Here is a 22,594-nt window from a genome sequence, read left to right as displayed (position 1 = left end):
ACGGTCCACCAATTTCAATGCAAAGGCACCTAACAAACGGGAGTGTCCAGATATAGGTCTGGTCATTAGGTCAGGTGTGAATGACATAGGGTTCCGGTGAGGGAGGCAGGGTACTAAAGCCAAGATTTGCAGCCACGTCTCCCTCTCTTCCGGTCCCGGGGATGGCGTGTTTTATATGCCGGTGCGTGGTATACGCCGATTAATACGGTAATTCAGTCATTGCCTAGGCATCAGTAGAAATATTCTTGTGTAGAGCAGAGGAGGCAGGCTGTATGGAGTTTAGAAGATTTGCAGTAATGAAGCAGGCAAGGTAAGTTTATCCTCCAGAACAGGAATGCCAGAAAAGCAAAATAGAGGTCCTTAAATTGTAATGAATTTGTTTGGAATCTCTCATACCTGAGAACCCAGATTAAGCTGGCTCAAGCTGTCCCTCTGTATGGGAGTTGGAAAGGAATTGGTGGGGAGTGGACATATCTATTTGTGGCTCCTATGCTCTGGAAAAAGAGCAGAGTGAATCAGGCATTGCAAACAGCTACAATCTGTCATGGGGTGCTTCGCAATAGTGTATTCTTCGTAGCGAGACATGTCCTAAGTGGGGTAAGCCCAAGGCTACATCACCTGATTGGGGCCAAAATCCCTGCACCTATTTTTTCTTCTCTGATGTCGCTTTTCCAGGAATTAAATGTTTGCATTGAATTGCATTGTTTGGAATGTTATGAGTGTATCATGACCCTAAAACTACATATACTGTACATCTATATGCATTTTATATTTCAGATCATACTTCTGTTTTAACATAAAATTTGGATAGCAATACCATCTTCTCCTGTAGTTGTTTTGTATTTCTATGTGTGTTAAAGTAATATAATACTGCTCATTCACTATACATGCACATTTTTATGCAATAGCATTATTAATAAAAATGTATGGTGGACAATTCCCATAGATGGAAATTTTATTTAAGATGCTAATTATTTTATTTTAGGAATAAACAGTATTTTTTGTTGTTTGCCAATAATCCACAAGATAACGTTACCCAATTTCTTATGCACATTCATTGCCTATATTAAGGGTGCAATTTTCAACACTATTTAAATACAGTTCACAGATATTATAGTATATTATAATTATAGTAATATAGTTCTAAATATAGTACTAAGCTATACTATTATTTAAAGGTTTTTTTATGTAGTTTTTGGTTTCACCTCAGTGTGGTGCTGCAAGGCAGAGGATTTGTTATAATATGCAGCTTATAAAAGGCAGGTATTGCAATTCAGGAAGAACATATTCATCTAGCTTTGGATTGTTCCTGTTAAATTCGTTCTAAGATGTGGATTCTGTATGCTTCTTAGCAATATTATCTCAAATCTGAACTAAAAACAGCATCTAAATCTAAAAAACATCAAAGAGGATAATGGCATGGCAAGTAGTACTTTTCTATATTTCTCTCCTTTGTAAATCTGTATCTAGTCAGGTTCACTACTTTATCTTAGAGGAGATAAAACAAGGTTCTATAGTAGGAAATGTTGCAAAAGATCTGGGCTTAGATATTAATGAATTAGCCGTTAGAAACTTACAAATTGCATCTCAAAATAAAAAACATTTTTTCAAAATAAATTTAGAAAATGGAGATTTGCTTGTCGTAGATAGGGTGGATAGAGAGACAATCTGTGGAACTGCAGACACATGCATTTGGAATCTTGAGATACTGGCTGAGAATCCTGTGACTGTTTTCCATGTTACAATTGAAATTCAAGATGTAAATGACCATGCTCCATATTTCTCTAAGGATAAATTTGACATAGGAATAAGTGAGTCTGCACCACCAGGGACACACTTTGTATTGGGTTATGCACGTGATCCTGATACAGGTATAAACTCTTTGCAAAGCTATAACCTTACTCCAAATGAACATTTTTCACTGGGAGAGAAAGTTAATACAGAAGGGATTAAATACCCAGAACTTGTGCTAAAAAAATCTCTTGATCGTGAAGAACAAAAATTCTATGAACTGATTTTAACTGCATATGATGGAGGTAAACCTACCAAAACTGGAACGGCTTTGATTAAGGTTTTGGTTCAAGATGTCAATGACAACTTTCCTGCATTTGGTCAAGATATCTACAGAATCAGCTTGAATGAAAATACACCAAAAGGTTATTTAGTACTCCGTTTAAATGCTATTGATGAAGATGAAGGACCTAATGCACAAATTAGTTACTCATTTAGTCACTTTTCTGAAAGTGTACTGGATGTTTTTGATTTAGATACTCAAAGTGGTGATATTACGACATGTGGGTTTTTGGATTATGAGGTTACACAGAATTATGAAATTACTGTGGAAGCTAAGGATGGTGGTGGCTTAGTCACCCATTGTACAATATTTATAAATGTCATAGATGTTAATGATAATGCTCCAGAAATAATAATTAAGAATTTGTTTTCTCCAATTCTGGAGGATTCATTGCCTGGTACAATGGTTGCGTTGATTAATGTTAATGATATGGATTCAGGAAAAAATGGTGAAGTGATTTGCCAAATAACAGGAATATTACCATTCAAGTTAATGTCATTGTTGTCTAATTACTATAAAATTGTTACTACGGGTCCACTTGACAGAGAAATAAAATCTGACTATAATATAACAATCATAGCTGAAGATGAAGGATCTCCACCATTGCTTAGTGAAAAAACTATTCAACTGATTGTGTCAGATGTGAATGATAATCCACCAGTTTTTTATGAGCCTGGTTATACTGCTTATGTTCTAGAACATAACATTCCAGGTTCTGCAATACACCGTGTCCATGCTTCAGATCTTGATATTGGAGAAAATGCCCATATATCATACTCTTTACTTAATACATATATCGATAATGTACCAATTTCTTCTTACGTTTCTGTAAACGTAGAAACTGGAATGATTTACGCACAACGTATATTTGACTACGAAGAACTTAGAGAATTTCAGTTTCAGGTCATGGCTAAAGACAATGGGTCACCTGTTCTTTCTAGTAATGTTACGGTTAGAATCTGTATAAATGATGAAAATGATAATGCTCCCAAGATTCTCTACCCATCTCCTGACATAGAAGAAGCAACTTTATTTGAGTTTATTCCAAGATTTGCTGAGAAAGGATATCTGGTTACCAAAGTAATAGCAGTGGATGAAGATTCGGGACACAATGGATGGCTCTCTTATAACTTACAACAAACTCCTGATTCATCGTTCCTTGCCATTGGTGAACACACTGGGGAAATCAAGTTAACACGAGATTTACAGGACTCGGATTTATTAAGACATACAGTTGTGGTTATTGTACGAGACAATGGAGTTCCATGTCGTTCTGCAACAGTCTCATTGAATTTAGTTGTTGCAGAAAACTTTCAACAGATTCTTCCTGAGATAAGAAATCAACTCAGAGAGCAAGATGCCACAACACATGTAACATTGTATCTAGTTATAGCCATTGCTTTTATTTCTTTTCTATTCATATTAACAGTGATTGTTACTGTTATTGCCAAGTGCAGAAAACAAAACACTTCAACAAGGTTTGGAAGTTTAAATAGAGCCTGGTATCCCCAGCTTTCCCTTCAATACCCATCTGCATTCAGTGATGGGTCACTACCTCTGCCATTCTCATATGATGTTTGTGTAACTCTTGACTCAAGACAGAATGAAGTAGCTTATCCAAAACCAATCCAGAATGTCCCTACAGATAATCTTGTTGATACTGATGATTCAGGAAATGGAAATAACTCTATGAAAGACTGTGAGCCACCATTTAATTCTGCACAGGTAAGACACATCTATTACTACCATTGACAAAGCTCAACTACAAATATCTATGGTTTCCTAAAAGCAAATTTCAATCTACATAGTAAACTGTAAGATTGGCAGGTTCTACACATTTTACAATGTTAAGTTTTTAATGAGGGTTACTTATTTCGAAACATGGTGTTAAACACCAACATATACGTTTAGGTTTATCGAGGGCTGTAAAAACCACCCCTACCCACCCAAATAAAAAATTATCTTGCACACTCAATAATTTTAGTGGTCGGCACAAGGATTATTGAGTGACACAAGCCACAAGAATTATTGAGAGGGCAGGCTTCTTTGGACGAGTAGGGGAGGAACCAGTAACCACCAACAAGGTAAGCTGGCAAGCTGGGGACAAGGTTGGCGCTGGGAAGCTGTTTGTGGACAAAGTTAGCACTGGGAAGTTGTTTGGGGACAGTGTTGGCAATGGGAAGTTGGTTGGGCACAAAAATGACACTGTTTAGCAGTTTGGGGACAAATGTGGCAGTGTTGAGCTATTTGGGGGCAAGGTTGGCACTGTTAATCTGTTTGGGGGAATAGATGGCACTGTTAAGCTTTTTGGGCATACAATGGTACTGTTAGGCTTTTTGTTCACAAAGATGGCACAGTTAAAATGTTGGGGACAAAGTTGACACTGTTAAGCTGTTTGGGAACAAATATGTCACTGTCAAACTGTTTGGGGACAAAGACGGAACTGTCAAGTGACAAGCTGTTTGGGGCAAAGATGGTACTTACTACCACCTATGCACAGTGGTATACACAAACTGGATTAAGATTAAACTATGTGTGTTTGTATACACTGCCTAAACGGGCAAGAATTGAGCTCCAGGCACCTGTTACCTGAAACAAAAAATAAGATAAGACCAGGGACTAAAGAGCTTATTCAGAGGATGGGCAGACTAGATGGGGCGATGGTTTTTATCTGCCGTTATGTTTCTAGTTTAGTATACGTCAAACATTTGTGATTTTGCATAAATACTTATATACATTGTCTGCAAGTTATTTGCTGGACAATTGTTGGTACATTATTGGTACAGTGATTAAACTGAAAATAAAAGTTTTAATCCAAAAAATGAAAACACAGCGCTCCAGGGAGGTTGCAAGTGAATTCACACATTTAACCCCTTAATGACCTATGACGGGCCAGGCACGTCACGCAATTAAACAAGCTCAGAAAGTGATCTACGATCACTTTCTTCGCTCAAACAGTGTTGCTGTAATGCCTCAATGTTGAGGCACTTAGCAATGCCGAGATCAGCATCACGGGCCATGTCTGGCCCCTCCCCGGGGCGTCAATGTCCAACCTTGCAAGGTATGGCGATGGATGCCCATTTTAAAAGAGTTTAGGAGGCGATCAATGATTTAACAAATCGAAGGGTTATGTGTATGTGTTGTCTACCTGTATGGTGATAATTTACTAAATGATTATGAAATAATTATTGTGGGCAACTGAATCTACAAAATAATCAAACTAAACAGTGTGTTGTGTGTGTATGACACCAATAGTATAGGTAGTTATGTAAAAAAAAGAAAAAAACAATAGTATGTGTATTAAATAGTTGTAGACATTGTAGCTTGTACAGGCTGTGAAGTCTTTGGATATTATTTCCCTGTTTGCTGAGACCGCAGACATTTCATTTTTTGTTTTCCTTGCAGGGATATTACAATTTAAGAAGCCTTTCCCTAAGCCAAACTAGTCATTTGTCTGTGCCTTTGGTAATATATTGTGTAGAATTAGTTTGCTGCCTATGTTTGTAGCTCCTCTGAAAATTAGTTTAGGTTTATCAGGAACAATGTCTCAAGACATGATTTTTTCGATAGTACATGCCAAATACTTCTGATACAGTGTTTTTTAGTACTAAAATTAAATATAGCTGGAACATTTGAATTATGTGTAGAAATATTTTTTCCCCTTCGTGACAAAGGCTGATTTTACTTTTTGTACCCTTCGTGACAATGGCCGTTTTAACATTTCTGCGCTGCTCGTGTTCAGCTGTAATTTTCTTCTTTCCCGTTTACTGAACCCACACACATTAGATATTGTTTTTTCAGGACAAGAAGGGCTTTCTTTAGATGACATTGTTTTGATTGTATCATATTATTTTCTATTAAAAAAAGTATAAAATATGGTGAAAAATTTAGAAAAAAATGACTGTTTCTAACTTTTAGTTGAAAAATCTTTTACTCATCTATAAAAGGTAATAAAAAAACCTGCTAAATAGATTCTACTATTTGTCCTGAGTTTAGAAATACCCAATGTTTTTATGTTTTTTTGCTTTTTTCTACACATTATGGGGCAATAAGTATAGGTAGCGTTTTGCTATTTCAAAGCCATTTTTTCCGAATCTGGTAATTCTTCCCCCCATGTGCCATTTCGGGTATCTTTGAACCCGGCCAAAAGACCACATTTGGTACGTGTGCATTTTTCTAATTGGAAATTAGATGTGTGGCCATCCTTCCCCCCCGTGTTAATTGGGACCTTGTTGAACCTGGCCAATTCAATTTACCCCATCAAATCATACATTTTTTAAAAGTAGACACCCCATGGGCATTTAATATGCCAGTATTTTAACTCTTTCCATGCGAGAATTGTTTTAAGCTAATATGCTAATTTTAGGACTTGCTCACAAAAATATATTTTTTATATATATATATATATATTTTTTTTTTTTTTGCCTTTTTTTACATTTTTTTTCAACTTGAAGGATCCCCTAATAGTGACATCAGTGGTAAATTATTTTTACATTTTACTGTTTTTTTACTATTTTTTTCTAATTATTATAAATTTTATTTTAAATTTATTTTTACTAATCACACTGTGATTAGAAAGCTGAGCTCCATTGACTTGCATGGTTGAATGCAGTACCTGTATTCAACCTGCAAGTGGAGCCAGAGTTCTCTAGAGGGTCTGGAGACCGTCTAGCGAACTTTTTAGTCTTTATTGTTTTTTTTCCCGGGTGTGGCTCTCCGGAGCGGTCACAGTCCATCCAAAGGTAAGTGTTTGGTGTCGCTGGATGCCTCCTGATTGAGGCATTCCAGAGATGGCCCCTTTGTGCAGATCATGGCGTTGCTGAATGCCTCGAGGTCAAGGCATTACAGCAACGCCGTTTCGGTGCAGAAAGCGAAAATAGTTCGCTTTCTGCACCCGTTTAAAGACCGGTCCTGGCACGTCAATTGTTTTTATCGACTTGATTTTCGGTGACGTGCCCGGACCGGCAATTGTCATCAAGGGGTTAAACGAAGGCAATATTTTTGTGTAAAGAAGAAGTAGGATAGCCTTAGTCTTGAAGACATAGAGGTAAAAACCTCTATGTCTGTACTGTTTGGATTTTTCTGGAGACACTTGGGCAGACAGCAGCATCAGTGCCGCCACGATCACCACAAATGTGGCCACATGGGGGCATTTTTTGCATGACGTACCAGGTACGTCACAGAACCAATGAGCCCACTTGGACACGGCGTACCTGGTACGTCACCAGAAGCGAAGGGGTTAATACCATTAAATGCATTGGTACTTTTGACTCTTTTGAGAGGAAATCCTAAAGATCTTTAACACATATTGGCCCATCCTTTATCATAACCCGCATCTATCAAGGGTCGTACCACCACACCCAGCTATTACAACTAGAAGGTCTAAAAATCTGAGAGCTATGCTTATGCACAGTTACATATCCCACAACCCACATGGTTTAGCAAAAAAAACAGTAGTATGTATCGATGCGGGAAACGTAATGTCTTCCGATATAGAAAACCAACCACACATTTCAGGATACCTAGGGCCACAACACCCTTTGAAGCCGTAGCACTGGGTTGATTTGTGTAATTGAATGCATTTGTGGCAAAAGGATATGTTGAGAAAACATATTGAGAATTTAGGATGAGAGTTAACTCAATTCAGTACACAGCAAAAAATACTTTAGTATCCCGCCACGTACAATATTCATAGCGGAGCCTCATGGTTTTTTTTTGTTTTTTTTTATTACAAAAATATAAAACATACATTTTTAGACATATAGGAGGGTAGCATATATTCAATGAAATGGATACGAATATAGAGATATAACTTTCTCAAGCCTAAAATCTCATCTCATCTATATCCTGCTTATTTTTCTTGATGTTCCTAAAGAGAGATTGGGGCTATATCTATCATCACTATTATAAATATTTAGTATCTCTATAAGGCCCCCCTATAACATATACTAGACAGTCATGGCACCGTCGGGGTGGGTCAGAGTATATAAAGATTATAGATTCTATATGAGGTCAGTGGATGCACTTAGGAGGGGGAACCTAACTCTTCAAAAATTTTGAACCAATAGTCCTAACATTGTAAAGATTTAAACGAGTTTAGAAAAGGCCAGCTAATTGATCTTTCCATTTTGATCTGAAAAGTTAGTTGATTATAAAAATGTTTCCATATGGGGGAGGAAGACGATTTCCAGTTCCTAGCAATTGTAATTTGAATTGCAACTAAGCAATGAGTTAATAATAGTTTATCCCTCTTATCTAAATTCGGCCAATTTAAATGAAGTAAGGCCACTTCTGGTGATCTTGCAATTCTAGTTTTTATTAAAGAGTCTAATAAATCAAAGATCTTGTTCCATATAGGGCTGATCTCTTTGCATTTCCACCAGATATGGAGATAAGTCCCCTCGTCTTTATTGCATCTCCAACAAGTGGAGGAGCTAGTTGGATACATTAACTTCATCCTGTCTGGAACTAGGTACCACCTATTAGCAACTTTGTATTGGGTCTCCAATAAACTTATCGAATGTATAGCTTGATTTGTATTAAGTTGGGCTTGGAACCAGTCAGATAAGTGTATCTTACAATTCAATTCTTTTCCCCAAATTTTTATATAGCGGGGTCTATCGGTTTATCCTATTCTCGTATTAATTTCAGAGCTTTGGCAATTACTGAAGCTACTTTGCTTGTATTGAAAATTTCGCTAAGATGGTCAGTCTGTGTGGTAGATTGCATAAACGATTCTCTAAGAGCATTTTTTATTCTTAAATATTTAAAGATTTCTGTTGATGGCAGTTGGTATTCTGCTTGTAAATCTGGAAAAGTTTTTATTTCTCCTCCTATATATAATTGATCAATAAAATGTATGCCAGGTTGTCATCTTTTTATATTAAGATCTTCCGTATTAAACGCAAGGGTGAAAGTTCGGTGAAAGTTACACAATTTTGTATCTATCTTCCATTGTTTCAATCAGTACATCAATTGTATCAATCAATACATCGTCTGCTTACATATTTAGTTTTAGGGTATTTGTTGTAGATTGATATCCTTTAATCTTATTATTACTCCTAATATTGATAGCTAAAGGCTCCATAGAGATTATATATAATAATGGTGATAATGGACATCCCTGGCGGGTGCCATTTCGTAATTGGAACCATGGGGAGCAGAGATTTGAGCCCACTACCCTGGCTGAAGGATCTACATACATAGAGAAAATTGTTCTATGCATCCAACCATGTATTCCATTTCTTAATAATGCCCAATTTAAGAACTTCCAACTGACCCGGTCGAACGCCTTCTCTGTGTCTACTGCTTTCGTTAGCAAAGGGGTTCTCGCTCTAGTGCATGTGTCCATGATATCTATTATTCTTCTTGTATTGTAACTTGAAGATCTACCCGGGACGAAGCCTATTTGATCTTTATGAATGATTGTATCTAAAATCATTCATCCTCGCTGCCAGTATTGATGAGAATAATTTAACGTCTACGTTGATTAAGGATATCGGACGGTAATTTGTAATAGTCGTAGGGGTTTTACCTTCTTTCAGAATTGGTAAGATGTTGGCTCTCATCATTTCTGTGGGGAAGCTGCCCTTCTCTACCACATCATTAAAAAGTGTTGTTAGATGGGGGCTAACTGTGTCCTAAACACCTTAAAAAATAGGTTGCTAAACCCATCTGGGCCCGGTGTCTTATAATTAACTAGTTTCAGGATTTCTCTTTCATTAGAGATATGGGGTATAGTTAATTAAATCTTCCTCTGTATTAATTGTTGGAAGGTTATATAGTTCCCCATAATATCTATTGAAAAAAATTGCTATATCTTCATGAGTTTTATTATCAGCTTTATTATCCTATTATTCGCTCTTTGCTTTTTCAGCTTATCTATTTTATTTCCTCTAGCATAGAATGATTTTTAATCTTTCCATATTTCTATATATTTTTTCGATTAATCTCTGATTAATTTGGTCTTGTATTTCTTTCATTTTCTGTGCTAATATTTGTGATGGTGCCGATATATTTTCTCTAGATATTTTATTCAGTTGACAGTAAAGTTCAGATAGATTTTTACCCTGAGTTCTTCTCAGATTGGTGTTTATTTGAGTAAGATGTGCTCTAATGGCTGCTTTAAATGCACACCAATTATTCCCACAAGAGGTGACATTTGAAGCATTCTCTTTAAAATAATTAGTTATTGTAAATGAAAGGGCAGTTTTTTTCTCTCTGACTTTTGAAAATATAATCATTCATTCTCCAGGTAGATCTAGATTTTAGGGATTGAGCATCTTTTAATTCTAAGGAAACAATATTGTGGTCTTACCATGTATTATCCTTTATACTTATTCTTTGTGTTTTGTTTATCAAGTCTACATCTCCCCACATCATATCGATCCTTGAAAAAGAAAGATGAACTCGTGAGAAGTGGGTAAAATCTAGTGTTTGTGGGTTAAGGGAGCACCTCTTTTGATTATTGTGAGGAAAAGATTCAAATCCCTGGATGAGCCACTCCATATTAAGAATATATCATCTATATACCAAAAGTGGCATTTGATGTTGGGACCAGATATATTTATTTTCCTTTTCCTTTTGTAAGGGTGCTTATTGCATTTTTTACTAAATTTCATAGGGTTGTAGAAGTGAATCTTACACACTCTGAGAGGTTTGTCATCATTGACCCAATACCTGATATTTTTGGTCAACCAGGTAGTTTTGTATGCATTTTTGTGTATTTTTGGATAATAATGGGAGTTTCTGGATATGTTATGTTAACCCCTTAAGGACAATGGGCGGTCCCTAAACCCATTGAAAACAATGCATTTTGAGGGCTTTGTCATTAAGGGGTTAATATAATAGTGGGTATTATAACAAAAAAATATTTTTGGGGGGTTGTTTTAAGGCATAGTATTCTCCCCTTGTAAAGTTTAAATTTTGATGTTTTGAGGTCTTAAAAATATCACTCTTTTGTTCTGATAATACAAAATAACTTTTAAAGTTAAATTGTAGACCAATTTGTTTAGGTCAATGAAGGAACGAAAGAGGTTGAAGTTATTGGAGGGTGCAAACTTTAGGCCTTTGCTAAGGATAGAAATCTGGTCCATTGTAAGGTGGTGGTTAGAGAGATTCAATATATCTGCTGTTTTCAAATATGAATGTTTATGTAAATAAGTGGATTTGCTTGATTAGGCCTGTTCTTATTCTACCTCTTGGTCTATCACTGGTTTTCTTTTTTTCTGGAGCTCAATCAGCCTTGTAGTGTCCATCTTCAGTTTGTTCTTGAGGCATTCACAAAAAATGGTCCTTATTACATGCTGTACGATTAAAGGGATCTGATATCAGTCGTGTGAAATAGAACGTACACCCTCTTTGAATTCTATGGCTTTACATATCAGGACATAATAACAAACATCTGTTCCTTAGCAGGTCTAAAAATTAGGTAAATACAACCTCATATTAACAAAAACATGATATAACACTGTGTCATGATTTCTTTCAAAACAAAAAAAGCCAAAATGGAGAAGTCATGTGTGAAAAACTAAGTACACCCTTAATGCTTCCATAGGTATTAAGATGCTAAGTAGCAGACAGGGGCTGCTAATCAAATGCCCTAGATGCCCTAGATCATCAGCAACTGTGACCACCTCTAAAAAGCCAAAGCTTTAGCAGTTTGCTGGTCTGGAGCATTCAGGTGTGTGTTAACTCAATGCCAAGGAGGAAAGACATCAATAATGATCTTAGAGAAGCCATTATTGCTGCCTGTCAATCCAGGAAGGGCTGTAAGGCCATTTCCAAACAACTTAAAGTCTATCATTCTACAGGGAGAAGGATTATTCAAAAGTGGGAAACATTCAAGACAATATTCCCAGTAGTGGACGTCCCAGCAAATTCACCCCAAGGTCAGACTGTTCAATGCTCAGAGATATTGTATTAAAACCCAAGAGTTACATCACAGATGCTACAGGCCTCAGTTAGCATGTTAAATGTTAAAGTTCATGACATACTGAAATTAGAAAAAGACCGAACAAGTATGGTTTGTTTGGAAAGGTTGCCTCTTCTCTATAAAAAGAACATAGCAGAATAGTTTAGGTTTGCAAAGTTGCGATTGAACAATCCGCAAGACTTCTGAAACAATGTCCTTTGGACAGATGAGACCAAGGTATAGATGTTTGGCCATATAATACACAGCACCATGTTTTACAAAAACCAAACACAGCATATCAGCCCATTTCAGTTGCTACTTAGTTCTTCACACATGGCTTCTTCATTTTAGCCCTATTTTTGTTGAAAAAATCATGGCACAGTGTAATATGTCATGTGTTGTTGCTCATCTGAGATTGTACTTACTAGACTTGTGCAATCTTATTCGGGTGAACATGAAAACAAACACGAAGGGTGCGTTTTTGTTGTTCAGCCCGAATACCAAAACAAAATTGGGGCGGCAAAATGTATACGAAGACGAACACACACAACACGAAGAATCTTCGCATTCATCTTCGTTTACTAATCTCCATGGTCCATTCCCCATCTGGCCTTCCTTATGTACGCAGCATCGCAGAGGTTAATTGGTTGATGCCAGAGGAGGCCCCTGCAGGTGACCAATAGAGTCGCTCGCACGGCCCTTTAACTCCGGACGGCGAACCTACGGATTTCCGCTCCCGTTAACCCCTGCTATGTTGCGTAGATAACGGGAGTGGAAATCCGTAGGTTCGCCGTCAGGAGTTAAAGATCCTTTAACTCTTGGAGCGGGGAGAAAGGCCAAGTTCTCCATCAGGAGTTAAGGGGCAGTGCAAGCAACTCTATTGGTCGCCTGCAGGAGCCTCCTCTCACATCAACCAATTGGTGACCAATATAGTTGCTCGCACGGCCCTCCTGACGGCGGAACTAAGGTCCGTACGAGTGACTCTATTGGTCGTTCGTACGGACCTTTTACTCTTGGAGCGGGGAAACCAGTGGTCTTCCCCGGCCAAGTTGCGGCACCAGGAATTTAAAAGTCTACACGAACGACTTTATTCGTCGCCAGCAGGGGACTCGTCTGCCATCACCCAATAAAGTGCACTTCATTGGCTGATGGCAGAGGAGGCCCCAGCCGGCGACCAATAGAGTTGTTCGCACGGACCTTTACAATCATGGCCCCAAAGCTGCTGCGTAGTGTGAGCTGCGTTAATCCCGTATTAACCCCTTCTACAAAAGAAATTAAGAAAAGAATGAACACGAAGAATGTACACGAATATTCGCCCGAACCGAACACAGGAATGGGCGAATATTCGTAGAATACGAAAAAAAATTTCCCCACGAAGACAAACACGAAGAGTTGGCCGGCGCCCAAGTCTAGTGTTTACCTAATTTTTAGACCTGCTAAGGAACAGATGATTGTTGTTATGTCCTCATATGCAAAACCATAGAATTCAATTTTTAATCCCTTTGATAGTACTTTTATCTGATTAAGGGTAAGCTGGTGTGTGGGGAGGTTTGAATATCCCCGGTTTGTTGCGTAATGTGTTACTTGTTCTGCCTTCAATTTGCTTACTGAATATCTCTGTTTCCTCTTGGCCTGTAGTGGTTTTCCTTTTTTTTCTCATTAGTAGCCAGTCTTGTAGTCTTGCTCCTGGTGCATGCTTGGGTGCTTGGTCTAAAAACGTTGGATGTCTTTTTCGATATTGGTTGAGGGTGATTCATTCAGGAGGTCTATTGATGTGACTCTAGGTTAGATTTTTGGCTGATGTGGGTCCCCTCTCTACTTGGTTTATTCATTGTTTTCCTCATATCTGTTTCTAATTTACATAGGCAGCCGCTGGTGTTTCATTTAGTGTCATCTATAAGTCTAAATTCTCAAGCACTCCTATCCGTTTGAAAATTAGTAAACTTATTAGGGTAAAAGAACATTCATCTGTTTTGTTCCATTTTCCATGAATATATCGTCATCTTGGCCAAACAGTCTTAATCCTCTAAGGGTAATTCTATCTTTTATATATTTGTTAAGAGTGGCTATTTCCCATCTGTATTTCGTTTCTTATGTCCATAGTTGTTCGAAATTACTTTCAATATCTGTATTAAACATGTCATAAAAAAATTCATCTATGTCTAAATATCTATCAGATAAATATCTGAGTTCTGGCATATTGGATTGGCAGCAGGGACCAACTTCATATTAATGTCTATGTATTTAGAATGCAATGTCATCAAAGTCTCTGTTGGTGTAATGGTCAGGTGTTCCAATATTTTTGTCCATATAGTGTATATACACACAGTACTTACTCCAATGTATACTTTCCTCTTACATGTTCCTTGTGGCCTGTAGCTCCCTCTCTGAGTGGCGATCAGATTGGGTCCCCCCAATGCACAGCAATCATGCTCCCTTACTAACACTGCGCACCGAGAAGTGGCATTTCCGCGTGTGCGGTGTAAGTGAGTGATCTGATCACCGCTTTGTGGGAGAGAGGTATTGGAACGCTGGGGCACTGAAACAATTGGTACAGGGCCCATCACAATGCCCTGGAGCAATTGCTCTGTGTGATCTGCCGCCCTGCCAGCAAGCTTCCTAAATGATTTATTAAATAAACTTTAAAAAAAAACATGACATTGTTGGTAGAGTTTATTTACCGAATAAGATTGAGCCTTCAAATAGTTTTTTTTAATTTTCATACACATTTTGGTAAAGCTGAAACCATTGCCACCAAGCCATTAGCTATATGTAGAATAATATAGTATATGCGTTAAGGCACAACAGAGATTTCAAAATCCTGTCAAATCCTGTTCTCTTTGCTAGTATGAGTCTTTGGTCGGTTTCACAGGCATCTGTACATATTGTGCTCCAGATTTCAGTGCTTACCCGAAGAATCAATAGATTAATCCATTTTTTAAGCATTCAAGGCTAAATTTTTTTTTATGTATCGTCACAAAGAGTTTTGGTGTATGTATTTAATGGAGAAACACTATTGAAACTTCAATTTATGTATGATCACAATAATATACAATTTCTTTGAATATGAAACAAATATCAACATTTTAGACTAAATACAATTCATGATTTATCTGCAGTTCTCTAGTTTGGCCTCAGAGTGGTGCTGTTGGCCAACAAGGCAGTGGATTTGGATATCTAAAGGTCTACTAACGCTTACAGTAGGCAGACTCTGGATTTTAACAGGAAGCAAAGACACATTTAACAATCTTTGTCTTGCATTTTGGATTTTTATGTTGATTTTGGACCCTGAAAATTGCTTTTCAGTGAACCTGGGTTATTAAAAAAAACATCAGCTGCAAAGAATTTCTGAAATGATTCACTATTCAAATACATGGAAGATGATGATATGGCAAGTAGTATTTTTCTCTTTCCTGACTCTTTGTGTGATTGTTTCTGGACAGATTCAGTATTCAATTTTAGAAGAATTAAAGCAAGGATCTGTAGTAGGAAATGTTGCAAAAGATTTGGACTTGTATAATGAGGAATTAACAATGAGAAAATTACAAATCTCATCTCAAAGTAAAAATAATTATTTCAGTATTAATTCAGATAATGGTAACCTTTGTGTCATAAACAGGATTGACAGAGAATCCATTTGTGGAACAAAAGAAGTTTGTTTTCTGAAACTTGAAATATTAGCTGAAAATCCTATGTATGTTTTCCATGTTACAATTGAGATACAAGATATCAATGACAACCCTCCAAGTTTTTCTAAGACTGTATTCAACATAGCAATAAGTGAAAATGCATCACCAGGAGCTCGATTTGCTTTGGGTAAAGCACTAGATCCTGATCTAGGTTTTAATTCTTTACAAAGCTATACAATAACTCCTAACGAGCATTTCAAACTGAGAGAGAAAATGAACATAGATGGAAATGAATACCCAGAGCTTATTTTAGAAACGCCTCTAGATCGTGAAAAACAGGGTTCCTATGATTTAATTTTAACTGCTTTTGATGGGGGAAAACCTGTAAGAAGTGGAACTGCTTTAATTAAAATTGTGGTCCAAGATGTGAATGACAATTATCCTGTCTTCAGCCAAGATGTTTATAAAATCGTCTTAAATGAAAATGTACCAGTTGGTTTTCTAGTTCTCATCCTTAATGCCACTGATGATGATGAAACTTCTAATGCACAAATTACTTACTCGTTTAGTCATGTAGGAAAAATGACAATGGACACTTTCAGCATAGACCCTGACAGTGGCAGTATTAGAACACAGGGGCCATTGGATTTTGAAGTTGAACAAAATTATGAACTTACTGTGGAAGCTGAAGATGGTGGTGGTTTAGTGACTCACTGCACCGTATTAATTCAAATTATCGATGCCAATGACAATTCACCTGAGATAATGATCAAATCACTGGCTACACCAATTTCAGAAGATTCAATGCCAGGTACGCTCATCGCCTTAATTAATGTTAAGGATCAGGATTCAGGAAAAAATGGCGAAGTGACTTGCAACCTGATGCCAAAAGTGCCATTTCAATTAGTGTCAACATCTGATAACTATTACAAACTTGTCACTACAAGACCCATGGACAGAGAAAAGGTTTCTGATTACAATATTACAATTATAGCTGAAGATGCTGGCAATCCACCTATGTCAACCAAGAAAACTATCCTACTGTCTTTATCTGATGTGAACGATAACCCACCATTTTTTGATAACTCTGAAATTATTGCATATATTTTAGAACATAACCACGCAGGAGCGTCAATATGCACTGTCCAAGCTTCAGACCTCGATATAAATGAAAATGCCCAAATAACATATTCCATTCTTGATGCAAATATTGAAAACATTCCAGTTGTATCATACATTTCCATCAACTCAGTGACCGGAGTGCTTTATGCACAGCGTTCACTTGATTATGAACAGCTACGAGAATTACAGTTCCAGGTAACTGCTAAAGATCATGGATCTCCTCCTCTGAGTACAAATGTCACAGTGAAGATATGTGTCATAGACCAGAATGACAATGCTCCTAAGATTCTCTACCCATCTCCAGATATAGACGGAAATGCTTTATTTGAATTTGTTCCCAGTTCAGCTGAGAAAGGTTATTTAGTAACCAAAGTAATTGCGGTTGATGCAGACTCTGGTCATAATGCATGGCTCTCTTATTACTTACTAGATGTTCCTGATTCATCTAATTTCATCATTGGTCAACACACAGGGGAAATTAGGATAGCACGGCACTTCCAAGATACAGATTCTTTAAGACATAAAGTAGTAGTACTGGTGAAGGATAATGGAGTCCCCTCTTTATCTGCAACAGTGACTTTAAATCTCGTGGTGGCAGAACATTTTCAACAATTTCTTCCAGAAATAGTCAAACAACCCAAGGATTCATCAAGTTCATCCACTGTTACTTTTTATCTGGTAACTGCCATTGCTGTAATTTCGATTTTATTTATTCTGACTGTGATTTTTACGCTCATTGCTAAATGTAGAAAAGCCACTACACCTACATCTTTTGGGACTTTAAATGGAGCCTGGTATCCTCACCTTTCCCTCAAATGTCCTTCCGAGTTCAGTGAAGGATCATTACCTCTGCCATACTCATATGATGTCTGTGTAACTCTTGACTCAAGACAAAATGAAATTGCTTATTTGAAACCAGTCCAAAATGTCCCCATGGATAATCTCATTGATACTGATGATTTGACAAGCGGAAATTTTTCTAAAATAAACAGTGTTCCATCCACTAGTTTAACACAGGTAAAGTGAATTAATTATTAATATCATCACTTGGTCCTCTATAAATGATGCAAAAGCCTTGTGACTAGGGGTTTCTTTCTGTTGCTGCTTCCTAATTTATCATTTCATATTTAAGTGTCTGATGTACATTATTTGATTCGGTCCTGGTAGTGTCGGTGGGCATGGGTGGAGGAGTGGGGAGTGTCACAACTCTACTCTCAAAACCTGGCGTTTTCCGGTGATGACCCAGAGATCCGAAGAAGTGGTGCTTCTACTGGAGTCTCAGGCCAAAACCTGGAGAGTTCCCAGCTATGCTGATATCCAATGTGGTTTTTAATGCAGAGTTGGATTCTACATTAGCAGACTAGACATTTGTATAGAGATATAGTTTTTAAACTGTACTAAGGTAGACTACTAGTTATAGGTTTTATATTTACATTGCCTATACTACTTTTTCGGTGATACTCCGCAGTTCTGCCCATGGTCTTCTTACTTCTTGCAGTGGATGCACTCTCTGAAATCAATACATAGCTCACGGAGTGTTATATACTGCTCCCTTTATGTTTATATGATTTTTTTACCTGAGAAATGGGTAACATAGAAAGTGACGGCAGATTAGAACCATTAGGCCCATCCAGTCTGCCCAACCTGAGTACTTTCCTGCCAAGTGTTCCTGTGGACAATCCCCCTCTTATGACTCTTTTTTTTTAAGATGCTCTGAATATTTTGTGAATATGAGAATCAGACTTGCAATCTGGAATTCTGGGCAAATACCTGGTGTACACTTATATCTGCTTATGCAGCCGATCCCATGCTTTAGTGTACATCTCCCCATGGGATATGTATGTTGGAAAGAGAATCAACTCTATTTGCTTCAGGACACTGGGGGGCGATATATCTTGTTGTTATTGTGTTCCTTCTGCTCTCTAGTGGTCTATGATCTGTTTCCTTTTATACTACTTCCTTCTTGTCTAAGTTACTAGAAAGTTCTCTCAATGTCCTGACTTAAGATGTCTGCTATGTTATTGTTTGAAAAGACAGAATAAAGTAAACCTGTTGTCCTGAAGACACATTTGGTGTTAGCAGATTAAATATCTCAACAATGTGCAGCCACACACTGCAAAAGAGCACGGCGTGTATCTAGGAGGCAACTGTACACATGCCTTTTATTGGCTTTTGTCCTTAAAGTGCCAGCGTTGATTTTATTCTCCTGTCCATCCATGAGGAGAATTTAAAAAGAGTTTATTACCCATCAGCAGTTTATTTTCTTTGGTATTCATTGAGAAATATTTTTTGTTTTTAGTATTTACTGTTTACTATAGACATTGTGACTAAAACATGTTTAATTCCATAATAGCATAAATTACATTATATTATTATTATTCATATTATTTGTGACCTACATTTTACAGATCTACGGTTAGAAACATGTATGGGAAATTCAGGTTCATAATTAGGTGTGTGATATAACCAAATGCTGACAAATACAATAAACATATTAACTAACATTCCTTAGTTTGTCACTTTGTGTACAATGATAACTTTATACTTTGCCTCAAAATAATATTTGTAGAAAAATAATTTTTGTAATGTTAAAACCTAGGACATGGGGGTTTTCCTATAAGGCTTTTGTTTTTAGTAACACTTTACCTATAGTCCTTCCAGTTTCTCATTTTCCCCACAGTGGCACGTTCTTTGTGCATTCATACCTCCCAACATTTCAAAATGTGAAAGAGGGACACTTTTTTTTAAAATCTTGCGGAACTCAACAATACAAGCAATTGCACTTTAAAATGTCGCGCTTGCATCGCTACTTAAAACACGCTTCATTTTTGTCAGCACAGTCATGCATATTAAAAATAACCAACACATTGAATTGAATTCCCATAAGGCTCAGCCAGACATACTACTTCCATGATGTTGGCTGAGCATCATGGGAAGTGCAGCAACAGTAAAGCTGCAGATGCTAGCTGTGAGCTCAAATTCCTATGATTCTCAGCCAGCCAGGTGTCCACCATAATGCTGGCTGAGCATCATTGGAAGAGTAGTCCACAGCAGCAGAGATTTTTTTAAAATTAAAAAAAGCTAATGTTTGCCTCCCTCCCAGGACCCCTAAACACTGCCTTCACACACACCTGCCTATAAACACACATATACACATACACTGCCCTTATACACACACATACACGTACACTGCCCTTACACGCACACATATACATGTACACTGCCCTTACACACACATATACACGTACACTGCCCTTACACACACCTGCCCATAAACACACATATACACATACACTGCCCTTACACACGCACATATACATGTACACTGCCCTTACACACACCTGCCCATCAACACACATATACACATACACTGCTCTTATACACACACATACACGTACACTGCCCTTACACGCACACATATACATGTACACTGCCCTTACACACATATACACGTACACTGCCCTTACACACACCTGCCCATAAACACACATATACACATACACTGCCTTTACACACACACACACACACACATATACATGTACACTGCCCTTAGACGCACACATATACACATGCACTGCCCTTACACACACACACATATACGCGTACACTGCCCTTACACACACATATACACGTACACTGTCCTTACACACACATATACACGTACACTGCCCTTACACACACATGTACACTGCCCTTATACACACACATACATGTACAATACCCTTGTACACACACATATACTTGTACACTGCCCTTACACACACACATATACACTGCCCCTACACACACACACATATACATGTACACTGCCCTTTGATTTTGGAATCAAAACATTTGCTACTGCAAACATTTTGAGATGAAAAAGTTCCATTTTATTTAGTAGAACAAAACACTGATCACATTATTCTTCATGATATTCTTGTAAGAAACTTTTATTTCTTTTTTTAATTCATGTAAACTATTTTTTCATATTTAATAAAAGCTATGATTGAGAAATTTTTGTTTTTATTTCCATTTATTTGCCAAACTGGCCCCCCAGTTATGCCTTATACCCCCCTATATGACACTCTGACTCCCTGATATGCCCTATACCCTCCTATATGCCACTCTGCCCCATGATATGCCTTTTAACCCCCTATATGCCACTCTGCTCTGCCTCCAGAAATGCCTTATACCCCCTATATGCCACTCTGCCTCCAGAAATGCCTTATACCCCCTAAATGCCACTCTGCCTTCAGAAATGAAGGTCTGGGCATCATCTAACTGCAATACATAACTGGAATCATAATAGGTGGCTTTTTGTTATCTGGTTAGTCCATAGTGTAAATATTTCCCTATAAGGGCTGTATTTGAACTATCAATTAATTTGTACATTGTGATAACACTTGACTAAGGCATAGCCAAGTGACCCTTTAGTGTAATACCAGAAATAAAGACACCACACCAAGCTTTGGATTGAGAAGGCCAAAGCTTTATTAACCATAAACAATCATTAATAGATTAAATGTGTAACCATACTGAGTAGATAACTGGAACCTACTGTTAACCTTTAACCACAGGGTAGATCTAGCCACAGTCATACCCAGCTAAGCCAGCCACTCCACTTTTTAACTGCCGGTCACCAGTTCAGAGGACCCAACACACCAATCCTCCAATTTGGCATCACATTCTGGCTAGCTGCTTTAAAGACATCCACTATAACCTCAGGTTTAAAAACAATTATAAAAAAAAGTCCTTATTAAAACAAGATTGGCTTGGACAGATAGAGTAGTTCAAAAGGGGGTTAGTGGCTGCGCTCTCACGGATGTGGATATGTGAAAGAAAGAGAAACACGATTTGTTGTCCGACACATTTACTCTCAGTCACTGTCTTGCCCTCATCACGAAGGTGGATTAGAATCTCACTAGGTAGAGCATGGACAGTGACAAGAGCAACAGGATCAGGGAATGGAAAGCAACTTCAGGAACAAGCCATATCAGAGGCAACAATCATCAGCAGCCAAAACGTAAAACTGGAACAGGGTTGAGGAAAAAGTCGTCCAGAACCAAAAATCAGGAGGCAAGAACAAGGTCTCAGGAAAATCTGGGTCAAACACCAAAATCAGCAAACTGGAACAGCAGAAGCATATAACATTAGAAGCAGCATTAACCAAGTGCAAAATAGTAATGAAGAAGGGATCCATAAATACACAGCTTCCATTGTCAATCCAGGTCATCAGGAGTTTCATAGAGGTACTCTAAAATTATGATTTTGGGTGGACACCCAGACTGTGTCACCTGGAAGGAAGGGTGGGGCTGGCAGTTGCTTAGGGTCCACCTGAATCTTCTGTCTTTTAGAGGCCATAATTAATGCGGCTTGGACCTCTGTGACCTGGCTGAGGGAATGAGGTTCTCACCCAAGATTTGACAGTACATGGCCCCATCCATTGTCCCTTTGATGCGGTGCATTTGTCCTTTCCTCTTAGCAGAAGAACACCCCCGAAACATAAGGTTTCCTCCTCCATGATTGTTTTCTTGGTGACTATGGTCCCAGCTGCCTTGAGATCATTGATAAGATCCTCCCGTGTAGTTCTGGGCTGATTCCCCACCATTTTCATGATCATTGAAACTCCATGAGGTGAGATCTTGCATGGGGGAGGGGGATTGACAGTTTTTTTGTGTTTCTTCCATTTGCAAATAATCGCACCAACTGTTGTCACCTTCTCACCAAGCTGCTTGGCGATGGTCTTGTGGCCCATTCCAGCCTTGTGTAGGTCTATAAAATTATAGACTGATCATGTCTTTGTCAGTGGGCAAACATACAAAATCAGCAAGGGATCAAATATTTTTTTCCTTCACTGTATATTAGATTACTGTG

The 22,594-nt window shown here is 37.9% G+C and overlaps 1 protein-coding gene across 12 annotated transcripts in view; it reads left to right on the top strand.

Moving 5' to 3' along the window:
* Window positions 1–22,594, top strand: part of LOC128491197 (protocadherin gamma-A4-like) — a 216,430-nt gene that overhangs the window by 53,143 nt on the left and 140,693 nt on the right. Inside the window, exon 1 of one of the 12 annotated variants that reach the window (XM_053463453.1) lies at window positions 15,216–17,755. The exons of the other annotated variants lie outside the window; for them this stretch is intronic. Coding sequence (XP_053319428.1) covers window positions 15,341–17,755 — 2,415 coding nt within the window. The 5' untranslated portion in view covers window positions 15,216–15,340. Of the gene's footprint in view, window positions 1–15,215; window positions 17,756–22,594 lie in introns of those variants that run through there. 12 annotated transcript variants of the gene reach the window in all.

The sequence above is a fragment of the Spea bombifrons genome, chromosome 4 (genome assembly GCF_027358695.1).
Source record: "Spea bombifrons isolate aSpeBom1 chromosome 4, aSpeBom1.2.pri, whole genome shotgun sequence".
NCBI lineage: Eukaryota > Metazoa > Chordata > Amphibia > Anura > Pelobatidae > Spea > Spea bombifrons.
Note: the sequence above shows the minus strand (reverse complement) of the source record. Positions and strands in the feature narration are given on the sequence as shown.